We start from the raw sequence: 23,196 nt of genomic DNA on the forward strand, positions 1-23,196 counted from the left end.
TTTTTTTGGACAAACTGAGTTTCTTATTTTCTTATTGCATTTTTCCTTTTCCATATTTGGCAATTATACAGTCTATGACTATACATTTTTAGTAGTTACTCTAGACATTTTAACATGCTTATGTTAAATGTTAAAACTCTATGTTAATACTCTATGTATTATGTTAAATGTTAAAACTCTAGACATTTTAACATGCTTATGTTAAATGCCTAACATAAGTCAATATTTTTATCCTTCTCCCAAAAATATATAAAGACCCTAGAACATTTAACTATGATTCTATCCATCCTAATTATACACTGTGTTTCCAGACACAATCATTCTATAATTTTAATTATACAAAGTATAGTTATTAATCATTTATAAAAAGTAATATGTAAGCAGTAATAAACCCTTATGTTTACCATTTCCTCTGCTTACAAATTCCTGCATTTGCACCCTTGTTATATGATAATTTTTTATTTTTCTTTAACAATTTTTTCAGTGAAAAGTTGTTGACAATAAAGTATTCATGTTTGGGACTGGGTAAAAATATATTTATCTTTTTTCTTGAAAAATAGCTGTATCATGTACTGAACTCAAGGTTAACAGTTATTTTCTCTGAGAATGATTTACTATCTTGTAGCATTCATGTTTAAGAACTCGGCTATCATTCACAGGTAATCAGTCATCATTCACAAGTAATTCTTTTTTTCCTTTTTTCTTTTAAAAATATTCTTTTGGTCTTTGGCATTCTTCAGTTTCACTATGATACATGTAAATATAGGTTTCTTTAAATATACGTTGCTTGGGATTTACTGGGCTTCTTAGCTATAGAGAATGGTGACTTCCATCAGTTCTAGGAAATTCTCATTATCTGTTTTACACTTCTCTCTCTTCTGAATTTTATATTAGAATATTTTAGAACTTGTCATGGCATATATCTTAACTGCTTTTCAAAATATATTTTTTACTTCTGTGGCTTTCTGTGGGAAACTCAAAGTAACCTCTTCAAATATCTTTCAGATTACCAGTTCTCTAATCTAATCACCTGTTTTGCCTAACCGTTGAATTTTTCATCATTATGTTTTTCATTTTAGATAGCTCTGCCTGGTCAATTTTGACAGTCTTTTGTTCCTTCAACATATTCATTAGGGAATAATGTATATTAAAAATATTAACTTTTTTCAATACCTTATAATTTCAATATCTACAGTGTTTGCAGATTGGGGATTCTGTAGTTTACTCATTCTATGAAGTTACTCAAGATGGCTTATTTGTGTTTTTGTGAAAACCATCTTCCTTGGAACTGTATGAGATTTTTTTGAAAACTGCGTATAAAGTGCAGAAAGAATTTGAGTTTCCTTCTGGCAGATCTCTGGAGGTATTGCTGGGATAAGGCAATTTTAAATTAGATTTTTGGATAGGGTTTTAGAGGTTACACAGATAATATGAATGCTGAATCAAAGTCCAGATAATTTTCTTCCTATGGCTAGAAAATTCCAACATGGATTCTGTTCCTTTTTTCTGAGCTTCCCAGAGCCAAGGCTATGCTAGTCAAGTTCTCCCAATATCTCCTGCTATTTGGGTTAGTGTTTTTTTCATTTCTCTAACAAGGTGGTCAAATTTTAAAGATTCCCAGTAACATGCAAATGTATCTTATGGGACTATCCAATTGGCAAGATACAGAATTTATCTTTTGTCTTCAGTTCATAGTCTTTCAAAGTTCAAGCTCCCCGCTATAATTGAAAAGCAGTTCCCCCATCCCCCAACACAATGCTGGTGCTGGCTTACTAGTTAGGATTTTGTGCTTTTCGTATCAGCCTCAAATAATTTACATAATTCAGTTATCAGATTATTTATGTATATAAAAATATTTTCTTCATCTCTTTTAGTTCTTATAGCTCACTATATATCTAGAAACCAAACCATTTTAAAAAATTATATTGATGTGCTTCTAGATATCAGTGATGTCTATTTCTTCTTTAGCTTCTAAATGCTAATCTGACTGACAGAGATCCTGTTTTCTCCTAAAGGTAAAAATGTAAGAACATGAGGAGTATCTTTTCCAAAATTATTACCCTTAGTAAAAGACAGAGTATCTTGGAAGTAACAGGGAACTCTGACTAAGGCTGGACAGCTGCTGAGAGAAGAGAATATATATAAAGTTTTCTCTCTTTGTGCTGCCTTACCACAGAAAAGATTCTGAGCAGCGTATCACCTACATGTGCTTCTGGTGGTTTCCATCACTATAAATTCATGGCCTGGTTAAAAGTTAAAGTAGAGCCATATACCCCCCGATACATCCACTTTCAGTCAGAGAAAAATTTCAGGAGAAAAAATAAGGGTAAGGAAAAAATGCTTTTCACTGCAAAATCACAAAATGACATGTCATATTATTATATTCATTCATTCATTCATTCATTCATATTTACCTAGCACTTACTACATTTAGGGCATTATTCTAGGTGCTGGAGATAACAACAGTAAACAATGACTATATGAATGATGATACACGAATATATAAAAAAGGTTTAAAAAAGTGAATATGACAGCTCTTTGAAAATAAGAAAATAGATATACATATAATTGTTATCATCTTTGTTGCATGAGGATTCAGATAAGTCTTGTGTACCACAATGACAACAGCTGCTTTTTCCCTCCTCACAGGAGAAAATATGTCTTAATGGACTTGGAATTTTCAAAGCAATTTTTGTTGGCAAAGTTTCTTGCTTCATAACATTTTCAAAATTGTCTTAATCTACAATTCGACACTTCTCAACTCTCGTTCAGTCTCAAATACAGAAGAAAATCCCTATAATTCACACTGGCCTTTCCAACAAATCAATTGATTTAGCCAGTATAGTGTTCTAATTCAACTTCTATTTTCTCCACTCATAAATTTCAGGTTTCATACCCACACCCAGTCAAGGGCCAGAATGAAAAATTTAACAAAAGCTTCAGCATGGTTGTTGAGTAAGCACTCTGATACATTCCACACTATAAACATTTAATGAGACTTGCTCCCAACAGAGTATTTACTACATCAATTTACTTCATAGTATTATATTTGCAGGAGCAAAATAGAGCAAAGGTTATTTTGGATGCTTTACCAATACAGCTTCCTGTAAATAATGAAAAGTGCAACCATTTAATTTACCAAATCATTAAAAAAGGTTAAATGCTCAATAAATTCTGCTTTATCTAGTTCAGACAGCCGCAGCAGCTATTTGTAACTTGGATATAAAAAATATAGAAAACTTAGGCATTTTTTACTAGTTTGCGCATCTGTATCTTCAACTAGAACTAAATTTCAAAGGTTGTTCAGACAGTTTAGAATCCTCATTAGGATCTCAGAGAAATATCTTTTGGACTCCCTCCTGCCTCATGAAGAACAAGTGAGTCTGAATCTGCCTTTCTTGAGAAAGAGAACACTCTATTACCCTGCCTATGCCCACTCCCATAGAAGTTACACACACATACACACGCACACACACACCACGCACACTTTCTCCTCCTCTCCAACCGCTGCCATTTTGTGCCTGTAGCAGTCACTTTCCACTAAAATGAGAAAACAGAAGAGGTCTCAGAAGAAGGAATGATTTGGAAATGTCTTCTTCTATAATCCTAAAACACGGAATGCATTGTCTGAGATAAACCGGAGCTCTTCTGGGAGCATTCTCTGACACAGTTCTGTTTAGTACTATGAAAAATGTGCTATATGGGTTGAGCACTGCTAATCTAAAAATCTGAAATCCAAAATGCTCCAAAATCCAAAACTTTTTGAATGCCAGTGTGATGGCACAAGGGGAAAATTCAGCATCTAACTTCATGTGACAGGTCGCAGTTAAAATGCAGTCAATGGATTAAGAAAATGTGGCACATATACACCATGGAATACTATGCAGCCATAAAAAAGGATGAGTTTGTGTCCTTTGTAGGGACACGGATGCAGCTGGAAACCATCATTCTCAGCAAACTATCGCAAGAACAGAAAACCAAATATCGCATGTTCTCACTCATAGGTGGGAATTGAACAATGAGATCACTTGGACACAGGAAGGGGAGCATCACACACCAGGTCCTATTGTGGGGAGGGGGTAGGGGGGAGGGATTGCATTAGGAGATACACCTAATGTAAATTATGAGTTAATGGGTGCAGCACACCAACACAGAACATGTATACATATGTAACAAACCTGTACGTTGTGCACACGTACCCTAGAACTTAAAGTATAAAAAAAAAATGCAGTCAAAACATCATTTCATGCACAAAATTACTTAAAATATTGTATAAAATTACCTTCAGGCTGTGTATAGGATGTATATGAAACATAAATGCATTTCATGTTTACACATCAATCCCATTCCCAGGATAACTCATTAGCTATATGCAAATATTCCAAGATCAAAAAATTCCAAAATCCAATCCACTTCTGGTCCCAAGCATTTCAGATAAGGGATAATCAACCTGTATGATCCTATCCATCTATTCTAGCAAATTTCTACATATCACACTCGACACTCCCCAAATACAGACTACAGATGGTCCCTGACTTGACTTAACAATGGTTCAACTTATAATTTTTTCCAGCTTTATCATGGCACGAAAGTAATATATACTCAGTATGTATGTATAGTGTTTCAAGCCCCTAAAGGTCATACCCTTCCCAGGGTAGGGTAACCTGTATCCAGTGACCGAAAGAGACATACAGGCCTGGTCATTTCTGCCTGACAAGGTACACTCTGGAGGGCAATGCTCTCACCAGAGCTCCCTGCTGACTGACCAGTTCTGTTGTGAGTATCAGAGAGATGATATACAGAACTAAAGAGCTAATTAGAAAAATAATTACAAGGGTATGGTTGTGGAAGGTGAGTAGTTCTTCTATAATAGGGGATGTGGCATCTTGAAGGCCTTTGTGGGTCTAGATCTCAGGTAGACTTCTTCCTCTATCCAGTCCCGCTCCCTCCCTCTTTCCTTCCCAAATGTAACACCTTGTTTTCCAAACTCCATTCTGTGTGTGATTCTGGAAGACCCAGCCTACAACACTAGCCATGACTCCTTCCTTTCTCTCATGTCCCACATCCATTCTATCAAAATTCAGTTGACTCTACTTACAAAATTTAGCACTGATGTCCACTAACACCACTCTAGTCTAAACTAAAACATGAAGTGGTTAATGTAAAGTGTATAAATGGAACCAGGGTTACTACAATAGCCTCTGGCCTGCTTTTTCAGTTCCTCTCACTGTTCTCCTTCAGTCTATGTTCCTTATGCAACCATCATAGTCCTTTTAAGACACAAGTCTCAGCATGTCATACCTTTGCTTAAAACCTTTCAGTGTATTCCCGTTTAACTTGGAGTAAAAGCCAAAGTCCTTAAAGGCATACACAGCCCTCAATGGTTGCTTCTCTAACCTTAGCTCCTACTACTCCTTGCCTTGCTCTCTCCTCCCAGACACCCTGGTTTTTATGTTGTCACTTAAACATGGAGCACATACCTTCGAGCCTTTGCTCTAGATCTTCATCTGCCTGATTCCTGAACTCTTTCAAGGTTTTGGCATTATCTCACCTTCTCAATGTAACATACTAAACAACTGTGTTCTCTACAATGTTTATTGGTTTTATTTTTTGCCTATAGTCACCTGCTAAAATGTACAAACTTGTCAAGGGCAGTGATCAGATATGTCCCAAGCACATAGAACAGTAATGCCAATAAATATTTGTATCTTATGCTTCATAAGTAGATCTACGTGAAAGAAAGACATCATTTCAATCTAATTAATAATCACCATTCAAATTCATTGGTTTCCTTGGCAGAGATGTACATGAGTCAGAAGTATACTAATAGAATATTTTCCTGTTAATCAATTCTTTGGAAGGCTCAAGAAGGCGATAGAGACTAATCTGGATTTTTTATTTTCTCATGCTCTAAATGCTAACATGTGGATCTTCTTCTGTTTTATTATTATTATTACTGTATTGGGACCTCAGATCACACTTTATCTTTCTCCCGACTTACCTCCAGCTCATCAAGGGCACTTCCCAGAGTTGCTGCCTGAGGTTCTCGTGGGGTTGTCATATTCTGGATCCCTTGTGAAGCATTTGAAATTACATTGAGAGCATTCTGAATTTCTTCACAAACTGTGTCCTTGCTTGCTTTGAGGGAAGCAACATCAGAATGCTCCAAACAAGCTGAACAAATTGAATGCAAGAGGGGAGAGTTCTCCTTCAATGAGGCTCGGGCTCCTGCAATTTCATCCCTCTGATTTGGAGATTTTAAGTCCTGAGAAGGGAAATAAAAAGAGTGGTATCTTACAATGGGTTATGGGGGAAAGACTTAAATTAAAAAGCTTCATTTTTTAGTAAGTATAAATGAAAAGATAATAGACATCAAGAAGTCAGCTATAAGTTATAATCAAGGGCATCTATTATTTCTACATTCTTTCAGGTTCTGTTAAAAATTCTGCAGCATAAACAATGATGCAGTTAACAAGTAAAGGTCCCAATAGTGCAGATGTGTAAAGATCTATTACTATTCAGTCAAATCCTTGTCAGTCAAATCCTTATAAGTAGCTAAAACACTCTGACATTCACATTATTCAGTGCATAAGATAGCTTGAATTACAAGGACGCTGATTACCTCATTCCATAGATGTTGATAATTGCATTTAACCTTTCCATTAAAATTAAACCAACTGAGTTAAGAACACTAAATGAAACCTACCACCATTCAGCTATATTTCTTTTCCTTTTCAGAAATACTAATAAATTAATCCTATATCATTCTTTCTTTGACATTTATTCAGCAATTAGTTACTGAGCACTTAGCATATTCTAGCCCTTGTGCTAGACTCCAGTGTACAGATATGAAAAAATCCTACGAGGACCTTGTTTTTCTTTCTTTTGGGGGGAAAGGGCCTACAGACAAGAAATAAACTAGATAAACAAATATACAAGATGAGTTTAGGTGACAATAAATGCTGTGAAGAAAACACAAAAGTGAAGTGTCATAGAGACTGACTTGCAAGGAGAAAGCTGCTTTAGGTTGAATGGCCAGAGAAGGTATTTCTTCAGAGATGACAATTTGCAGTAAATGTAAATGAACCGCATTACATCGGAGGGAAGAGAGAAAAGAGAATGTTCTATCTAAGTGATAGGTGATCAGAACTAGCTCAAGATACAAGAAAAAAATCTGGCAAGCCCTACCTTAAGCAAGTGATGAAATTTAACATCATCTGTGATATCACATGGATATCATGTACCCCTTGATATACTGTGACAAGAAAAGTATGCCATTTCTGTGGTATTCCCTCCAGCAACCCATAATTCCAGTCTAATCATGAGAAAACCAACAAACAAAATGAGATTGGTGAACATCCTAAATGACATCTGGGCAGTGTTCCTCAAGACCACTAACATCATGAAAAACAGGAGATTGACTGACAAACTGTCATAGAACAGAGAAGATTGGGGAGACATAACTAAATGCAATGTGGTACTGAGGATTAGATCCTGGAACAGAAAAAACATTCATGAAAAACTGCTGAAATCCAAATAACCATTATTAATAGTTAATAGCAATGCATCGGTATCCATATCTTTGTAAGGCAAATGTAAGATACAGTATTAACAATGGAGAAAACTGGAAAAAAGGTAAATGGGAACTCTCTGTACCAACTTTGCAACTTTTCTGTAAATCTAAAATTATTCCCAAATAAAAGCTTAAGTTAAAAAAAATAATTCAAGGGACATTTACAATAGTTCATTCACTTCATATACAACATTTCATATAATCTTCATAAAAACTCATGAGAGATGTGATTATTCCATTTTAAAACTCAAAACACTAAGGTTTCAAGAGACTAAGTTTCTTAGCCAAGTGGCAGAGCTAGATGGTGATATTTCTTGTATTGTAACCCCCGTCAGTATAACTTCCAAGCCTTTATCCTAAAAACTATGTGCCATTCTTTCCTACATAGGAAAAATTTCTTATTTGCTACACAGCATGAGGACTTGTATTTGTATAATATCATGTAGCTTATAAAGTGCTTCTGTATAGTATCTTATTGATCATCATAATACTCTTTGAGGGAAGGAGTCTGCTATTATTAGTCCTATTTTAACTAAACAGGTGTTTGGTGTAAGAAGATAGCAACTAGTAAAGGAACTGAGATATAAACCTAGTCTACTGATTGCTAACCTTATGCTTCTTTCACAAGGCTCTGCTACTCTGGGAATAATGTTGCCTAAGGTTAATAAATGGCTTGTGCTACTATATTTTTAGTTCCTTCCCTTCTGAAAATGAAGGCTGTCTGCTACTTCACTCAGGCTTTGGAGATATTAACTTCTAACTGTCCTCCCTACATTTTGTAACAAAGTAGCTATCAACCCACTGTTCATACTCACTAATTACCCAAGAAAAGACACTCTATGGTTTTCTTGGCTTGCTACGATTTCCCCCTTGTATATGTGGTCTGGGTTTTAGTTTTAGCTCTGTCATTAGCACTATGAGCTGGGTAACTCATCTCCTCTTTCGGTGCCTGTCTTTCTATCTATAAAAATGGGATAATGATACTTCTTCCAACTCTCTCACAAGATTGAGTACACAGCACATCAGAAATGGAATAGAAGTGCAAAATAGAAAAAAGGTATAGAAAGAATATGGAATTGTTTTATTCCTTACATCTGTCAAACTTGGTGTACTGTTTTTGTACTATGATAATCTTAGTGATTTTCATATTTCCCACAACGTTACAAGCTCTACCTACAGTCATCAGTGTAACTTAAGGGATAAATAATTTAATGTTTAGAAAGGATCACAGCTCCTCAGATGAGTAATAATTGAAAGTATAAATGTTCAGAAAGAGGTGAAGCAAATTCTCTGATACTACTGTATAGTCAACTTAATACATAATTCCCTCTGAAGTGACCTATACCTCATGCTTCTTTATTTAGAAGGACAGTGTCAAGGTTTAGGTTGTTTCTGAAAGGTGAAAAACTTGAACATAGATTATAACAAGAAGGCTAAAGTTAAAATTATTTCTTTTGCTCTAAAGGTGGCAGTGTGTAATCTGACAGTAAATTGTAGTAACTTTAATGCCATGGGGACTTCGAAATGTTAAAAATACAAATGTATTTTGAATTTGGAGCCTACGCTTTGTCATCTCTGCCCAAGGCAATTACAGAATCCATGAGCCCAAATAGCAAGTCCTTGAAGCCTGCGAAAAAGGACTGGATCAGTGAACATAACAAATATAATGTTACAGCAGTGGACAGGGGGAAAGGGGCAGGTTGCAGAGTTTATGTAAGGAAAATTAACAAGGCATGACCATTTCTCCCAAAGGACATCAAGCATGGTAAACTTAATGTAGTAAATAGGTACACAGATAAAACAGAAATTAATGACTGTCACCTCCTAAACGTGTGTTGTGGTAGTGGTGTCTGTGGTTGTTTTATTTTAACTGATGATACCACAGGTTCAAAGGTTCATAGGTTGTCCATTTACCCTAAAATTTGCATCAGGTCAAAATAGGAATTAAATAGTAAAGTTAATCAAGGATTTCTTTGGATGGAGACATATAAAGAACTCAGCTCCTCAAGGATTGATACTTATTTATAATCTTTTTTTAAATGCTCCAGAAGAAAGCTCACAGGAGATTTCCAAGTTAAGAAGACATTAAATGTTTCCAGCTGACGAAGAAACACACAGATGGGATTTAAAAAGACCTTACAAGTCTGTGCAAGTGGGTAGAGAAGTAACATATGAGTTTTAACCCTGGCAAGAGAACAAAATATATTTAGGAATATTATTTTAAAAAATAAAAATGGAAGGCTTTAAGCCATCAGTTAATTAATTCAACCATTCCTTCAACCTGTACTATGTTGAGCGTCTCCTATGCCGAGCCTCGACTTTGCATCAAGGCAATGTGCTAAATGTTGGAAATGCAAAGATAAAGATCCGAAGGGGAGACAAATAAACACATTTACATGGGGACTAAAATAGTTACCCACAGCATAGAGGACAGTCTCTCAGCTTGAAGGGATTAAATAAAATTTCTCAGAGAAAGTGAATCTTTTCTCCAGCTTTATTGAGGTATAATTAACAAATAAAAATTGTGTATATTCAAGGTGTACAACATGATGCTTTCATATACATATACATTGTGTAATGATTACTACAATCGTATTAATCAATATAACCATCACCACACAGTTACCCTTGCGTTTGTGTGTATGTGCTGTGAGGACATGCAAGATCTATTCTCTTAGCAAATTTCAAGTAAGCAATACGGTATTATTAACTATATTTGCCATGCTGTGAGTTAGGTCCCTAGAACTTATTCATCTTATAATTGAAAGTTTATACCCTTTGACGAACATGTCCCCATTTCCCCCGCACACCAACCCCTGGCAACCATGGTAAAACTGCTTCTACAAGTTTGACTTGTTTAGATTCCACATATAAATACAATCATATAATACTTACTTTCTGTGTCTGGCTTATTTGACTTAGCATAATGTCCTTCAGGTTCATCCAAGTTGTCATAAGTGGGGGGATTTCAGAGAAGGTGAATTTTAAACAGTGAGTATAAATTATCCCTATGAGGCAGGACCCACAGACCCTTTGAAGGAAGTGGACTGCTCCTGCAAAATCTGGGATACACCCCAAATACTGTGAGTGCCCCAACTGCAAAAGTGGGAAAGGGAGAGCCTCCTCTCCTGAATACACACGCCCACTGGAGCAACTGAAGGTCTGTTTGTGGGAGAAGTTTCCGACCTTACCTGGAGCTGAGTCAGTTTAAAGAGCCAAGCAAAAATACAGGGGTAGAGGAAGCAGCAGAAAGTCTCCGGGAGCCCGCTGGGTCCCCAGTCAGACCATTCCTGTCTGGCACCACAGGGATACACTGGGAGGGCAGCCAGAGAAGCAGGGGTGGGGAGAGTGGGAAGCATCACAGGGAGAAGGAAAATTCCAGCTGAACTTTGTAACAATTTGAATAGGGTGAGAAGCCTCCTGGCCAGAACTTGAGGGAGGATGCGAATCTAGTGTGCAGACTCCACAGCGGGGGAAGAACCAGGCCGTTTTCATTTGAAGGTGGCAGGCGTGTAGCCTAGGGCAAGTTTTCAAGCCCGGCTTGCCCACCCCTGGAAACAGACTCGGGGCTGTTTGGGGGCACGGTGGGAGTGAGACCAGCCCTTTGATTTGTGTGGGAGCTGGGGGAGGCCTGTGACTGCCAGCTTTCCCCCACTTCCCTGACTTCCCTGACAACCTGGATGACTCAGGAGAGGCAGCCACAATCCTCTTAGGTGCACAACTCCCTTGACCTGGGAACCTCACTCCTGTCCCCCACAGCAGCCACAGTAAGACTCGCCCAAGGAAAGTATGAGCTCAGATACACCTAGCCCTGTCCCTACTTGATGGTCCTTCCCTACCCACCTGTAGCTGAAGACAAAGGGCATATAATCTTGGTAGTTCTAGGACCCTGCCCACTGCCAGTTCCTCTCCATACTACCATAGCTGATGCTGTCTGCAAAACGCCGTCTCCCAGCAGGAGGCCAACCAGCACAAAAACAGAGCATTAAACCACCAAAGCTAAGAACCTTCATGGAGTCTACTACACCCCGCTGCCACCTACACCAGAACAGGTGCTGATATCCACAGCTGAGAGACCCATACATGGTTCACATCACAAGATTCTGTACAGGTAACCCCCAGTACCAGCCCAGAGCAGGGTAGACTTGCTGGGTGGCTAGACCCAGAAGACAGACAACAATCACTGCAGTTCAGCTCACAGGAAGCCACATCTGTAGGAAAAATGGGAGAGTACTATATCAAGGGAACACCCCATGGGACAAAAGAATCTGAAAAACAGCCTTCAGCCCTAGACCTTCCTTCTGACAGAGCCTACACAAATGAGAAGGAACCAGAAGAAAAAATCTGGTAATATAACAAAACAAGGCTCTTTAGCACCCCCAAAAAGCACACCAGCTCACCAGCAATGGATCCAAACCAAGAAGAAATCCCTGATTTACCTGAAAAAGAATTCAGGAGGTTAGTTGTTAAGTTAATCAGGGAGGGACCAGAGAAAGGTGAAACCTAAAGCAAGGAAATCCAAAAAACAATACAAGAAGTGAAGGGAGAAACATTCAAGAAAATAGATAGCTTAAAGAAAAACAATCACAAATTCAGGAAACATTGGACACACTTTAGTAATGCAAAATGCTCTGGAAAGTCTCAGGAATAGAATTGAACATGTAGAAGAAAGAAATCCAGAGCTCAAAGATGAGGTCTTCAAATTAACCCAATCCAACAAAGAAAAAAGAATAAGAAAATATGAACAAATCCTCCAAGAAGTCTAGGATTATGTTAAATGACCAAACCTAAGAATAATTGATGTTCCTGAGGAAGGGGAGAATCCTAAAAGCTTGGAAAACATATCTGGGGGAATAATCAAGGAAAACTTCCCCAGCCTTGCTAAAGACCTAGACATTCAATTACAAGAAGCATAAAGAACACCTGGGAAATTCAGCATGAAAAGATCATTGCCTAAACACATTGTCATCAGGTTATCCAAAGTTAAGATGAAGGAAAGAATCTTAAGAGCTGTGAGACAGAAGCACCAGGTAACCTATAAAGGAAAACCTATCAGATTAACGTAGATTTCTCACCAGAAACCCTACAAGCAAGAAGCAATTGGGGCCCTATCTTCAGTCTTGTCAAACAAAACAATTATCAGCCAAGAATTTAGTATCCCGTGAAACTAAGCATCATATATGAAGGAAAGATACAATCTTTTTCAGACAAATGCTAAGAGAATTTGCCATTACCAAGCTACCACTACAATAATTGCTAAAAGAAGCTCTAAATCTTGAAACAAATCCTAGAAACACATCAAAACAGAACCTCTTTAAAGCAGAAATCACACAGGACCTATAAAACAAAAATACAAATTAAAAACAAAAACAAATAGTACATAGACAACAAATAGCATGATGAATGCAATAGTACCTCACATCTCAATACTAACACTGAATGTAAATGGCTTAAATGCTCCACTTAAAAGATACAGAACCACAGAATGCATAAGAACTCACCAACCATCTGCTGCCTTTAGAAGACTCACCTAACATGTAGACTCATGTAAACTTAAAGTAGAGGGTTGGAAAAAGGCATTTCCTGCAAATGGACACCAAAAGCAAGCAAGGGTAGCTTTTTTTTTTTTTTTTTTTGAGGTGGAGTTTTGCTCTTATTGCCCAGGTTGGAGTGCAATGGCGCAATCTCAGCTCACCACAACCTCCGCCTCCCGGGTTCAAGTGATTCTCCTGCCTCAGCCTCCTGAGTATATATACAGGCCGAGGATTACAGGTATGAGCCACCATGCCCGGCTAATTTTGTATTTTTAGTAGAGATGGGGTTTCTCCATGTTCGTCAGGATGGTCTCGAACTCCCAATCTCAGGTGATCTGTCTGACTTGGCCTCCCAAAGTGCCAGCATTAAAGACCTGAGCCACCACGCCTGACAAAGGGGGGTAGCTATTCTTATATCAGACAAAACAAACTTTAAAGCAACAGCAGCTAAGAGACAAAGAGGGACATTATATAATGGTAAAAGTCCTTGTCCAACAGGAAAATATCTCAATCCTAAACACATATGCAACACTAGAGCTCCCAAATTTATAAAACAATTACTAATACACCTAAGCAATGAGATAGACAGCAACACAATAATAGTGGAGGACTTCAATACTCTACTGACAGCACTAGACAAGTCATCAAGACAAAAAGTCAACAAAGGAACAATTGATTTAAATTATATCTTGGAACAACTAAACTTAACAAATACATACAGAACATTTCATCCAACAACCACAAAATACACATTTTATTCAATAGCACATGGAACTTTCTTCAAGATAGACTATATAATAGGCCATAAAATGAGCCTTAATAAATTTAAGAAAATTGAAATTATATCAAGCACTCTCTCAGACCACAGTGGGAAAATACTGGAAATCAACTACAAAAGGAACCTTCAAAACCATGCAAATACATGGAAATTAAATAACCTGCTCCTGAATGAGCATTGGGTCAAAAATGAAATCAAGATGGAAATTTAAAAATTCTTCAAACTGAACAAAATCCTCTGGGATACAGCAAAGGAGGTGCTAAGAGGAAAGCTTCATAGCCCTAAACGCCTGCATCAAAAAGACTGAAAGAACACAAACTGACACTCTACGGCCACACCTCAAGGAACTAGAGAAACAAGAACAAACCAAACCCAAACCCAGCAGAAGAAAGGAAATAACCAAGATCAGTGCAGAACTAAATGAAATTGAAAGAAAATAAAAACAAAAGATAAATGAAACAAAAAGTTGGTTTTTTGAAAAGATAAATAAAATTGGTTAGCAAGACTAACCAAGAAAAGAAGAGCGAAAATCCAAATAACCTCATTAAGAAACAGGAGATAGCCCAGGCATGGTGGCTCATGCCTGTAATCCCAGCACTTTGGGAGGCTGAGGTGGGCAGATTACAAAGTCAGGAGTTTGAGACCAGCTTGGCCAACATGGTGAAACCCTGTCTCTACTAAAAATACAAAAATTAGCAGGGTGTGGTGGTAGGCACCTGTAATCTCAGCTACTTGGGAGGCTGAGGCAGGAGAATCACTTGAAACCAGAAGGCAGAGGTTGCAGCGGGCTGAGATTGCACCACTGCACTCCAGCCTGGGCAACAAGAGTGAAACTCCATCTCAAAAAAAAAAAAAAAAAAAAAGAAAGAAAGAGACAGGAGATATTACAACTGACACCACTGAAATACAAAGACCATTCAAGGCTACTATGAACACCTTTATGCACATAAACTAGAAACCTAGAAGAGATGGATAAATTCCTGGAAAAATACAGCCTTTCTAGCTTAAATCAGTAAGAAGTAGATACCCTGAACAGACCAATAATAAGCAGTGAAACTGAAATGGTAATTAATAAATTACCAACAAAAAAAACCAGGACCAGATGGATTCACAGCAGAATTCTTCCAGACATTCAAAGAACTGATACCAATCCTTTTGACACTACTCCACAAGATAAAAAAGGAACCCTCCCTAATTCATTCTATGAAGCCAGCATCGCCCTAACACCAAAACCAGGAAAGGACATAAACAAAAAAGAAAATATGGACCAATAACCCTGATGAACATAGATGCTAAAATCCTTAACAAAATACTAGCTAACTGAATCCAAAAACATATCAAAAGGATAATCCACCATGTGTAAGTGGGTTTCATACCAGGGATGCAGGGATGGTTTAACATACACGAGTCAATAAATGTGATATCTCACATAAACAGAATTAAAAACAAAAAATTACATGATCATCTTAATAGATGCAGGAAAAGCATTTGACAAAATCCAGGAGCCCTTTATAATTAAAATTATCAGGAAAATCGGCATACAAGGGACACACCTCAGTGGAATAAAAGCCATCTATGACAAACCCACAGTCAATATTATACTGAATGGGGAAAAGTTGAAAGCATTACCTCTGAGAACTGGAACAAGACAAGGATGCCCACTCTCACCACTCCTCTGCAACATAGTACTGGAAGTCCTAGCCGAGAGCAATTAGACAAGAGAAAGAAATAAAGGGCATCCAAATTGGTAAAGAGGAAGTCAAACTGTCACTATTTACTGACAATATGATCGTTTACCTTGAAAACCCTAAATACTCCTCCAGAAAGCTCCTAGAACTGATACAAGAATTCAGCAAAGTTTCCAGATACAAGATTAATATACACAAATCAGTAGTTCTTCTATACACCAACAGTGACCAAGTGGAGAATCAAATCAATAACTCAACCCCTTTTACAATAGCTGCAAAAAATAAATAAATAAATAAATAAATAAAATACCTAGGAATATACCTAACAAACGAGTCGAAAGACCTCTGCAAGGAAAACTACAAAACACTGCTGAAAGACATCACAAATGAAACAAATGGAAATACATCCCATGCTCATGGATGGGTAGAATCAATGTTGTGAAAATAACCATACTGCCAAAAGCAATCTACAAATTTAATGCAATCCCCATCAAAATACTACCATCATTCTTCACAAGAATAGAAAAAGCAATTCTAAAATTCATATGGAACCAAAAAAGAGCCTGCATAGCCAAAGCAAGACTAAGCAAAAAGAACAAATCTGGAGGCATCACACTACCTGATTTCAAACTATACTATAAGGCCATAGACATGAAAACAGTGTGGTACTTACTGGTATAAAAATAGGCACATAGACCAATGGAACAGAATAGAGAACCCAGAAATAAACCCAAATACTTAAGCCAACTGATCTTTGACAAAGCAAACAAAAACATAAAGTGAGGAAAGGATACCCTTTTCAACAAATGGTGCTGGGATAACTGACTAGCCACATGTAGGAGAATGAAACTGAGTCCTCATCTCTCACCTTACACAAAAATCAACTCAAGATGGATTAAGGACTTAAATCTAAGACCTGAAATTGTAAAAATTCTAGAAGATAACATTGGAAAACCCCTTCTAGACATTGGCTTAGGCAAGGATTTCATGACCAAGAACCCAAAATCAAATGCAAAGATAAATAGTTGGGACTTAATTAAACTAAAGAGCTTTTGCATGGCAAAAGGAACAGTGAGCAGAATAGACAACCCACAGAATGGGAGAAAATCTTCACGATCTGTAATCTGACAAAGGACTAATATCCAGAATCTACAATGAACTCAAACAAATCAATAAGAAAAATAATAAAAATCCCATCAAAAAGTGGGCTAAGGACTTGAATAGAAAATTCTCAAAAGAAGATATACAAATGGCCAACAAACATATGAAAAAATGCACAACATCACTAATGATCAGGGAAATGCAAATCAAAACCACAAGGCAATACCACCTTACTCCTGCAAGAAAATGGCCATAATCAAAAACAAAAACAAAAACAAAAAACGGTAGATGTTGGCATAGATGCAGGGATCAGGGAACACTTCTACACTGCTGGTGGGAATGTAAACTAGTACAGCCACTATGGAAAACAGTGTGGAGATTCCTTAAAGAACTAAAGGTAGAACTACCATTTGATCCAGCAATCCCACTACTAGGTATCTACCCAGAGGAAAAGAAGTCATTACATGAAAAAGATACTTGTACACATATGTTTACAGCAGGAAAATTCACAATTGGAAAATCATGGAACCAACCCAAATGCCCATCAATCAAGGAGTGGATAAAGAAACTGTGGTGTATATATACAATAGAATACTACTCAGCCATAAAAAGGAATGAATTAATAGCATTTGCAGTGACCTGGATGAGACTGGACACTATTATTCTAAGTGAAGTAACTCAGGAACGGAAACCAAACATCATATGTTCTCACTGATACGTGGGAGCTAAGCTATGAGGACACAAAGGCATAAGAATGACACAATGGACTTTGGGGACTTGGGGTGGGGAGGTGTGGAATTGGGGGAAGGGATAAAAGACTACAAATACGGTGCAGTGTATACTGCTCAGATGATGGGTGCACCGAAATTTCACAAGTCACCACTAAATAACTTACTCATGTAACCAAACACCACCTGTTCCCCAATAACTTATGCAAATTTTTTAATTAAAATTAAAAAATTCAAACATTGCCTAAGTATAATAGAAAAAAAAAGAAGTTATCCCTATGAGCAATGCAGAACAAAAGAGCATGTGAAAAGGCCTGAAGCAAGAAAAGGTGAGGAACATGCAGGTTACTGCAGGTGATATGACAAATTCAGGAAACCTAAGCATGAATGGTGATGAATCCAGCCGGAAAGGCAGGCAAGAGACACTTCACATGCTCTGCTAAAGAACTCCGAAAGCAACAAGCTCAGATGTGTATTTACAAAGATTGCTCTGGCAATGGGTTTTTGAGTGGATTGGAGAGAATGAAATTGCAGTCAGGGAGACCAGGCAATAATCCAGGTCTGGGAAAGAGACAATGAGCGCCTGAACACTATTGCTAGGCTATAGTGAGATAGATCCAGGAAATTTTTAGGAGGTACAACTGGTAGGACTTTGGTATATCTAGATGGGAGTGGGGAAGAGGAGCTATTTGAAAGCATCTAGAGAATTCTTTCAGCAATTGTGTAAGTAGTGATGCATTCACCACAATGAGAATACAGAGAGAAGAATGTGCTTGGAAGAAAAAGGTGAAGTACATTTTGTCATCTGCCAAATGTAACATATCAGCACAAGATCCAAATGAAAATACAATACACATGAATCTAGAATTCAGAGGAGAGTCTGGGCCACATATAGAGATATGTGAACCACCGGCTCACAGTTGGGAGCTAAAGCCATGTGTGTGAAGGCTACAAGACCTGCACCAAGGGTGAATATTACAATAAGGAGAAGAATCTAGGAGTCATTTTAAATTGTTCCTTGAGGATATCAACCCAGTAATTTTACGTGCTAGCCCCAAAGGCCAAATATATATTTATATTAGCAAGAAGGGTATCAGCAAATACTGAATTCAAAAAAATTTTTCAATTAAAAGTATTTTTAAATAGGCCGGCAAACACATGCAGATTACAGAGTTTAGAATCTAAACTACTGTGGGTAATCATAGTCATCATACCTCAAGATAACAAAAGATTTTTCTTTAAAAGCAATTTTGAACAGAATGACTTATGTTTCTGGAAAGCTTAAAAATATGAGGTCCGTTCACCTTGAAAAGGGGAAATTTATATTGGAAAACACATGATAAAAACATCTATAAATCATGAATGAACTTGATAACTTGTTAATGGGCTTCTTTACTTAAATCTGGAGATGCTAGGTCATAGAAGTCGCTTTTAAGATTTGAGTAAAAGAAATTATATCTGTTCATACTTCTGTCTCCACTACTTCATTATAATTCTCTTGAATGCAAGTACTATGGCTTACTTATTTTATCTTTCATTATCTAGTAGTATATAGCACATATTAGGAGTTTAATAAATTTTTGTTAAGGAAACAGACAAATGAATAAGAATTAAGCCAGAGGAAGTTAATATGCTCAAAAGGGGATAGATATGATTACTCCAAGAAATAAAACATGTGGAAAATATACTTTAATCCAGAGAGTTTGAATAAATTTATGCATAGCAATGCCACAGAAAGCTGAAGAGCGAAATTAAACTGTACCTATCTATCTTCACATTAAGTGTTAGTGAAGTCATTGGTACAACTACTTTGGAAAACTGTTTGATAGTTTTTACTGAAGCTGAGTATATGCATGTCCTGTTACCCAGCTATTTCATTCCTAGGAGAGGATACACACATATGGAAATATGTTCCTATGTCCATCTAAAGACATAGGCAAAAATGTTCCATACCAGCACTGTCTGTAATAGTCCAGACCTGGACACAGCCCAGAGTAATGAAAATGAACAAAACATAGCTACACACGACAACATGAAATATGGCACGAAAAAAAAGGAAGACATAAAAGAGTATGTATTATTTAATTCCATCTATGTGAAGTTCATACTCAGGCAAAAGTAACCTACCATTTTAAAAATAAGAATAGTGGTTATTCTTGAGGGGGTGATTAGAGACTAGACAGGGAGGAGGAATCTTTCAGTTTCCGGTAATTTTCTTGCCCTGGGTGCTAGTTACACTGATGTGTTTAGTTTGGAAAAATTCATTGAACTGTTCATTTTGCACTGTGCATTTTTCTGAATGTATACTGTACTTTAATAATAATAATAAAAAGTTCACATAAAATCAAGGAAACAAAAAACAAAAAGTAAAGCCAATATCCATAGAGTGAGCCTTCTTTTGGCAAAGGACACTGGTATAAACTAGCTATGGACTGGCTATGGTGTCATATTACCCATGTCATTAAGGGAAGAATGAGAAAATTGAATATTCTGTCCATCTATAAGAATCCTGTATCCACTTTGAGGGCTCATATTTTTAAAAAAGAAAAAAAAATGTTTGAAATATAAAAATAAGAAGAGAAAGCTCCTGTAGCCTGACCATCAGAAAAAGCCAACCTAAGAGATTTTCACAGCAGTTGATTCCATGAACCGTTGGACAAAACTGCATTTCTGAGAATTAAAGAAAACTTCCTTATGAAGCTACATTCCTGCCCACATGGAATAGCTCCGCATATACTCTGCTCAACAAAGCAGAACTACATGCAAATTACTGAGTTTCTCTTCCAGGTGTTTAAATGAGGTTTCTGAAGCTGACAAAACCACTCTGGTAAGGGAAGGAAAGGGAGCTTATAAAGAGAGGTTTTGTTTGTTTAAGATTAAGATGTGCAGCAGACAAGCCCATGTATACTTTGCTATTTGGATTCCATTATGGGTTGGCTTCTGTCTCCAGTCTTCTCTCTGCCAAGATGCTGCATACCAATTGCTTCACTGGTCATTGGGCAGCTTCATGTTCTATTAGGAAACAAAATAACACAAACACCTGCTAATTTAATGTTTGGCCAACCTAAATTAGGAAATGGAAACTTAGTCTTAACTGAGCTGAAGGGTATAAGATGATGAAACAACAGTAGGCTTCAGGTAAAAGAAAGTTTTGAGAAGAAAACTTAAAATTTAAAAAATGCAAGATTTTACAATAAAAGCATCATTAAGGAGCAGAGAGAGGCCTTTACTGCTTTTCTATCCTTATTTCCCATTTCTCATTTCATAGAAATAGGACAGATTCAATAAAAAAAGAAAATAAAAGAATTCTTCAAATTCAAATGGGAAACTGAGAAACCATATAATAATAGTATTAAGACATTTCCCAAGGTGTGCATTCTGGGTCATTAATGCATACCTTCGATAACTGAAATACACCAAGGTGAATATTAACAACTCCAAAGAAACCTCTGAAGAAAACATTATCACTTAATTCTAATGCAGACTACTGTGTCAGTCAAGAAAATGTAGGGGGGTGTGGGTGTGTGTGTGTAAAGTTCAAAATGCACTATGTTCATTTCCTATTCATCTGAAGCAAATACAATATGTATTACATTTGTCTATTGTTTGCCTGGAATTTATACCTCAAAATAAATAATATTTGAAGCCATCTACCACATGATTAAAAAATAAAAGGAATAAACAGAAAAACAGAAAAGTTATGGGCTATTTTAGCAAAATTCAGTGGCTGTACTTCATGCATCCTTTCCATTGGTGCATATGTTTCATCATTTAATCTATCAAGAAGAGTCAACTATCCATAGGTCAAGGCCAGGGGTAATGGCTCACGCCTGCTACAATCCCAGCACTTTGGGAGGCTGAGGCAGTTGGATCACCTGAGGTCAGGAGTTCGAGACCAGCCTGGCCAACATGGTGAAACCCCATCTCTACTTTAAAAAATACAAAAATTAACTGGGCATGGTGGTGTGCACCTGTAATCCTAGCTACTTGGGAGGCTGAGGCATAAGAATCACTTGAACCTTGGAGACAGAGGTTGCGGTAAGCCAAGATCATGCCACTGCCCTGTAGCCTGGGTGACAGAGTGAGACTGTTTAAAAAATAAAATAAAATCTGTAGGTCAGAAAATTTTCCCTCTAAAGCATAATTAACAATTAGTAAAGTTGAATTTTTTAGTTTAGTCAAAAATCAATAAATATTGTTATCCTTACAATTCCTTCCTATTAAGTTTTCATGACTCACTTGTGAGAAATAGACCACTTGTTTTCTGAATGTTATGGTGTATCTCAAAGAGCAAATAGCATCACTTAGATCAAATATGATCCAAGCCCAGGGATGTTGACCCAACTTCCTAGTTAATAATTCATTACATTTGTGTAGTGATTTATTCTGTTCAACATATTTCCAGCCATTCTTCCACAAGGAGTTCTATAAGAAATCATAAAAAGTGGTATCCCTTGTTGTCGAAAGAAGAAATGGACATTTGTCAAAAGGCACACACAAATTAATAAAAAGTGGTGATGGTGATTTTTTTCAAAAAGCCAACATTTACCAAGCAGCTGTGATGCTTCCTATATTCAAGTACTCTCTAATCACTTTCTCATTTAATGGCCCCACTAGAAACAGGATCCACAAGACTGGCTCCTGTCTCAACATTCTACTCAACACTATTTCTATTTGTTGTCAGTAGCTCCCACCATCTGCTCCTAAAGTCTGTCAAAAAACTTTCCTTTAACTCCACCCATCTGCGGTGACCCAACAGAGAATATATATTTCAGGCATATCTTCCTGACAAAGAATTGTTGTAACTAATACAACTAAGATTAGAAACATTTTCCTTAATTTAGTTTTAGAACAAGGCTGATACAAAAACCTCAGGTCAAAACTACAAAAATGTAAGTCAGATATGTGGAGAAAGAATGAAACTAATAAGTATCATCTTGAATATTTCAATCTAATTTTGATAAAGGAAACATTCTAAATATGGCATATTTGTAGATTAATGGTTGATTTTCCCAGAGGAAAAAGTGTTTTACTTTTTAGTTTAATTCAAATAGCTTGAAATGTCTGCTATAAAGCTAAAACTACAAACAAATGTTTAAGCAGGAAGCGTGAATAGGGCAGATGAAAGTAAATAGGGAATGGTGAGGCCTTGGCACACTATACGGTATCTGCCCCGATTTAAACACATTCAGATCCAATTGGCCAAACCAAAAAAATCCCTGAATCTAATGTACTAGCACAGATGTTTCGGTGAGCCTTATTAATGCAGTCGCCAAGGTCATGCAATATATGTGCCTGACCTTGGAAGACCTCGGAAATATAGCAAATGCATGTCCCTGGGCCTGATGAGCCTACAATAAGCCAAAAGGCCTGAATGAGGAGCAACTCTAAGGCAGGAAGTCTGCCTCATTTTAATGGAAATAGCATAAGCTTTGAGGTTAGAAACCCAATGCAAAAACACTCCAATAGCAGGAGATTTCAGGTAGAATAATTAACCTTACTTCAGCTACAAAATGTGAATAATTCCTACCATTTAGGGTATTAATGAAGTGAAATGATTTAATGCCAAAGACTTTTCCAGCATTTTCTTATTTGATGTCTCTCTATGCAACAAACTATTAGCCATATTCCCTCTTTACAATATTTCCCCCATTTTCTTAGATGACAGCAACCTAAATTTAAACTGAGAGGTGTTTACCTCTCTTCTAAGTTCCAGCTGCATATGTCAAGTTGAGTCTCAAACATGTCCAAAGTTGAACCCATTGTGTTTCCTACACTCCCACTCCCCACACGT

The 23,196-nt window shown here is 37.1% G+C and overlaps 1 protein-coding gene across 9 annotated transcripts in view; it reads right to left on the reverse strand.

Annotated features, from left to right (window-relative positions):
- Positions 1-23,196, reverse strand: part of CTNNA3 (catenin alpha 3) — a 1,832,183-nt gene that overhangs the window by 1,336,268 nt on the left and 472,719 nt on the right. For all 9 annotated transcript variants that reach the window (XM_009214841.4, XM_009214844.4, XM_009214842.4 and 6 more), the window contains one exon: positions 6,002-6,265. In XM_009214841.4, coding sequence (XP_009213105.3) covers positions 6,002-6,265 — 264 coding nt within the window. The remainder of the gene's footprint in view (positions 1-6,001; positions 6,266-23,196) is intronic.

This window comes from Papio anubis, chromosome 11, assembly GCF_008728515.1.
Source record: "Papio anubis isolate 15944 chromosome 11, Panubis1.0, whole genome shotgun sequence".
In the NCBI taxonomy this organism is placed as follows: Eukaryota; Metazoa; Chordata; class Mammalia; order Primates; family Cercopithecidae; genus Papio; species Papio anubis.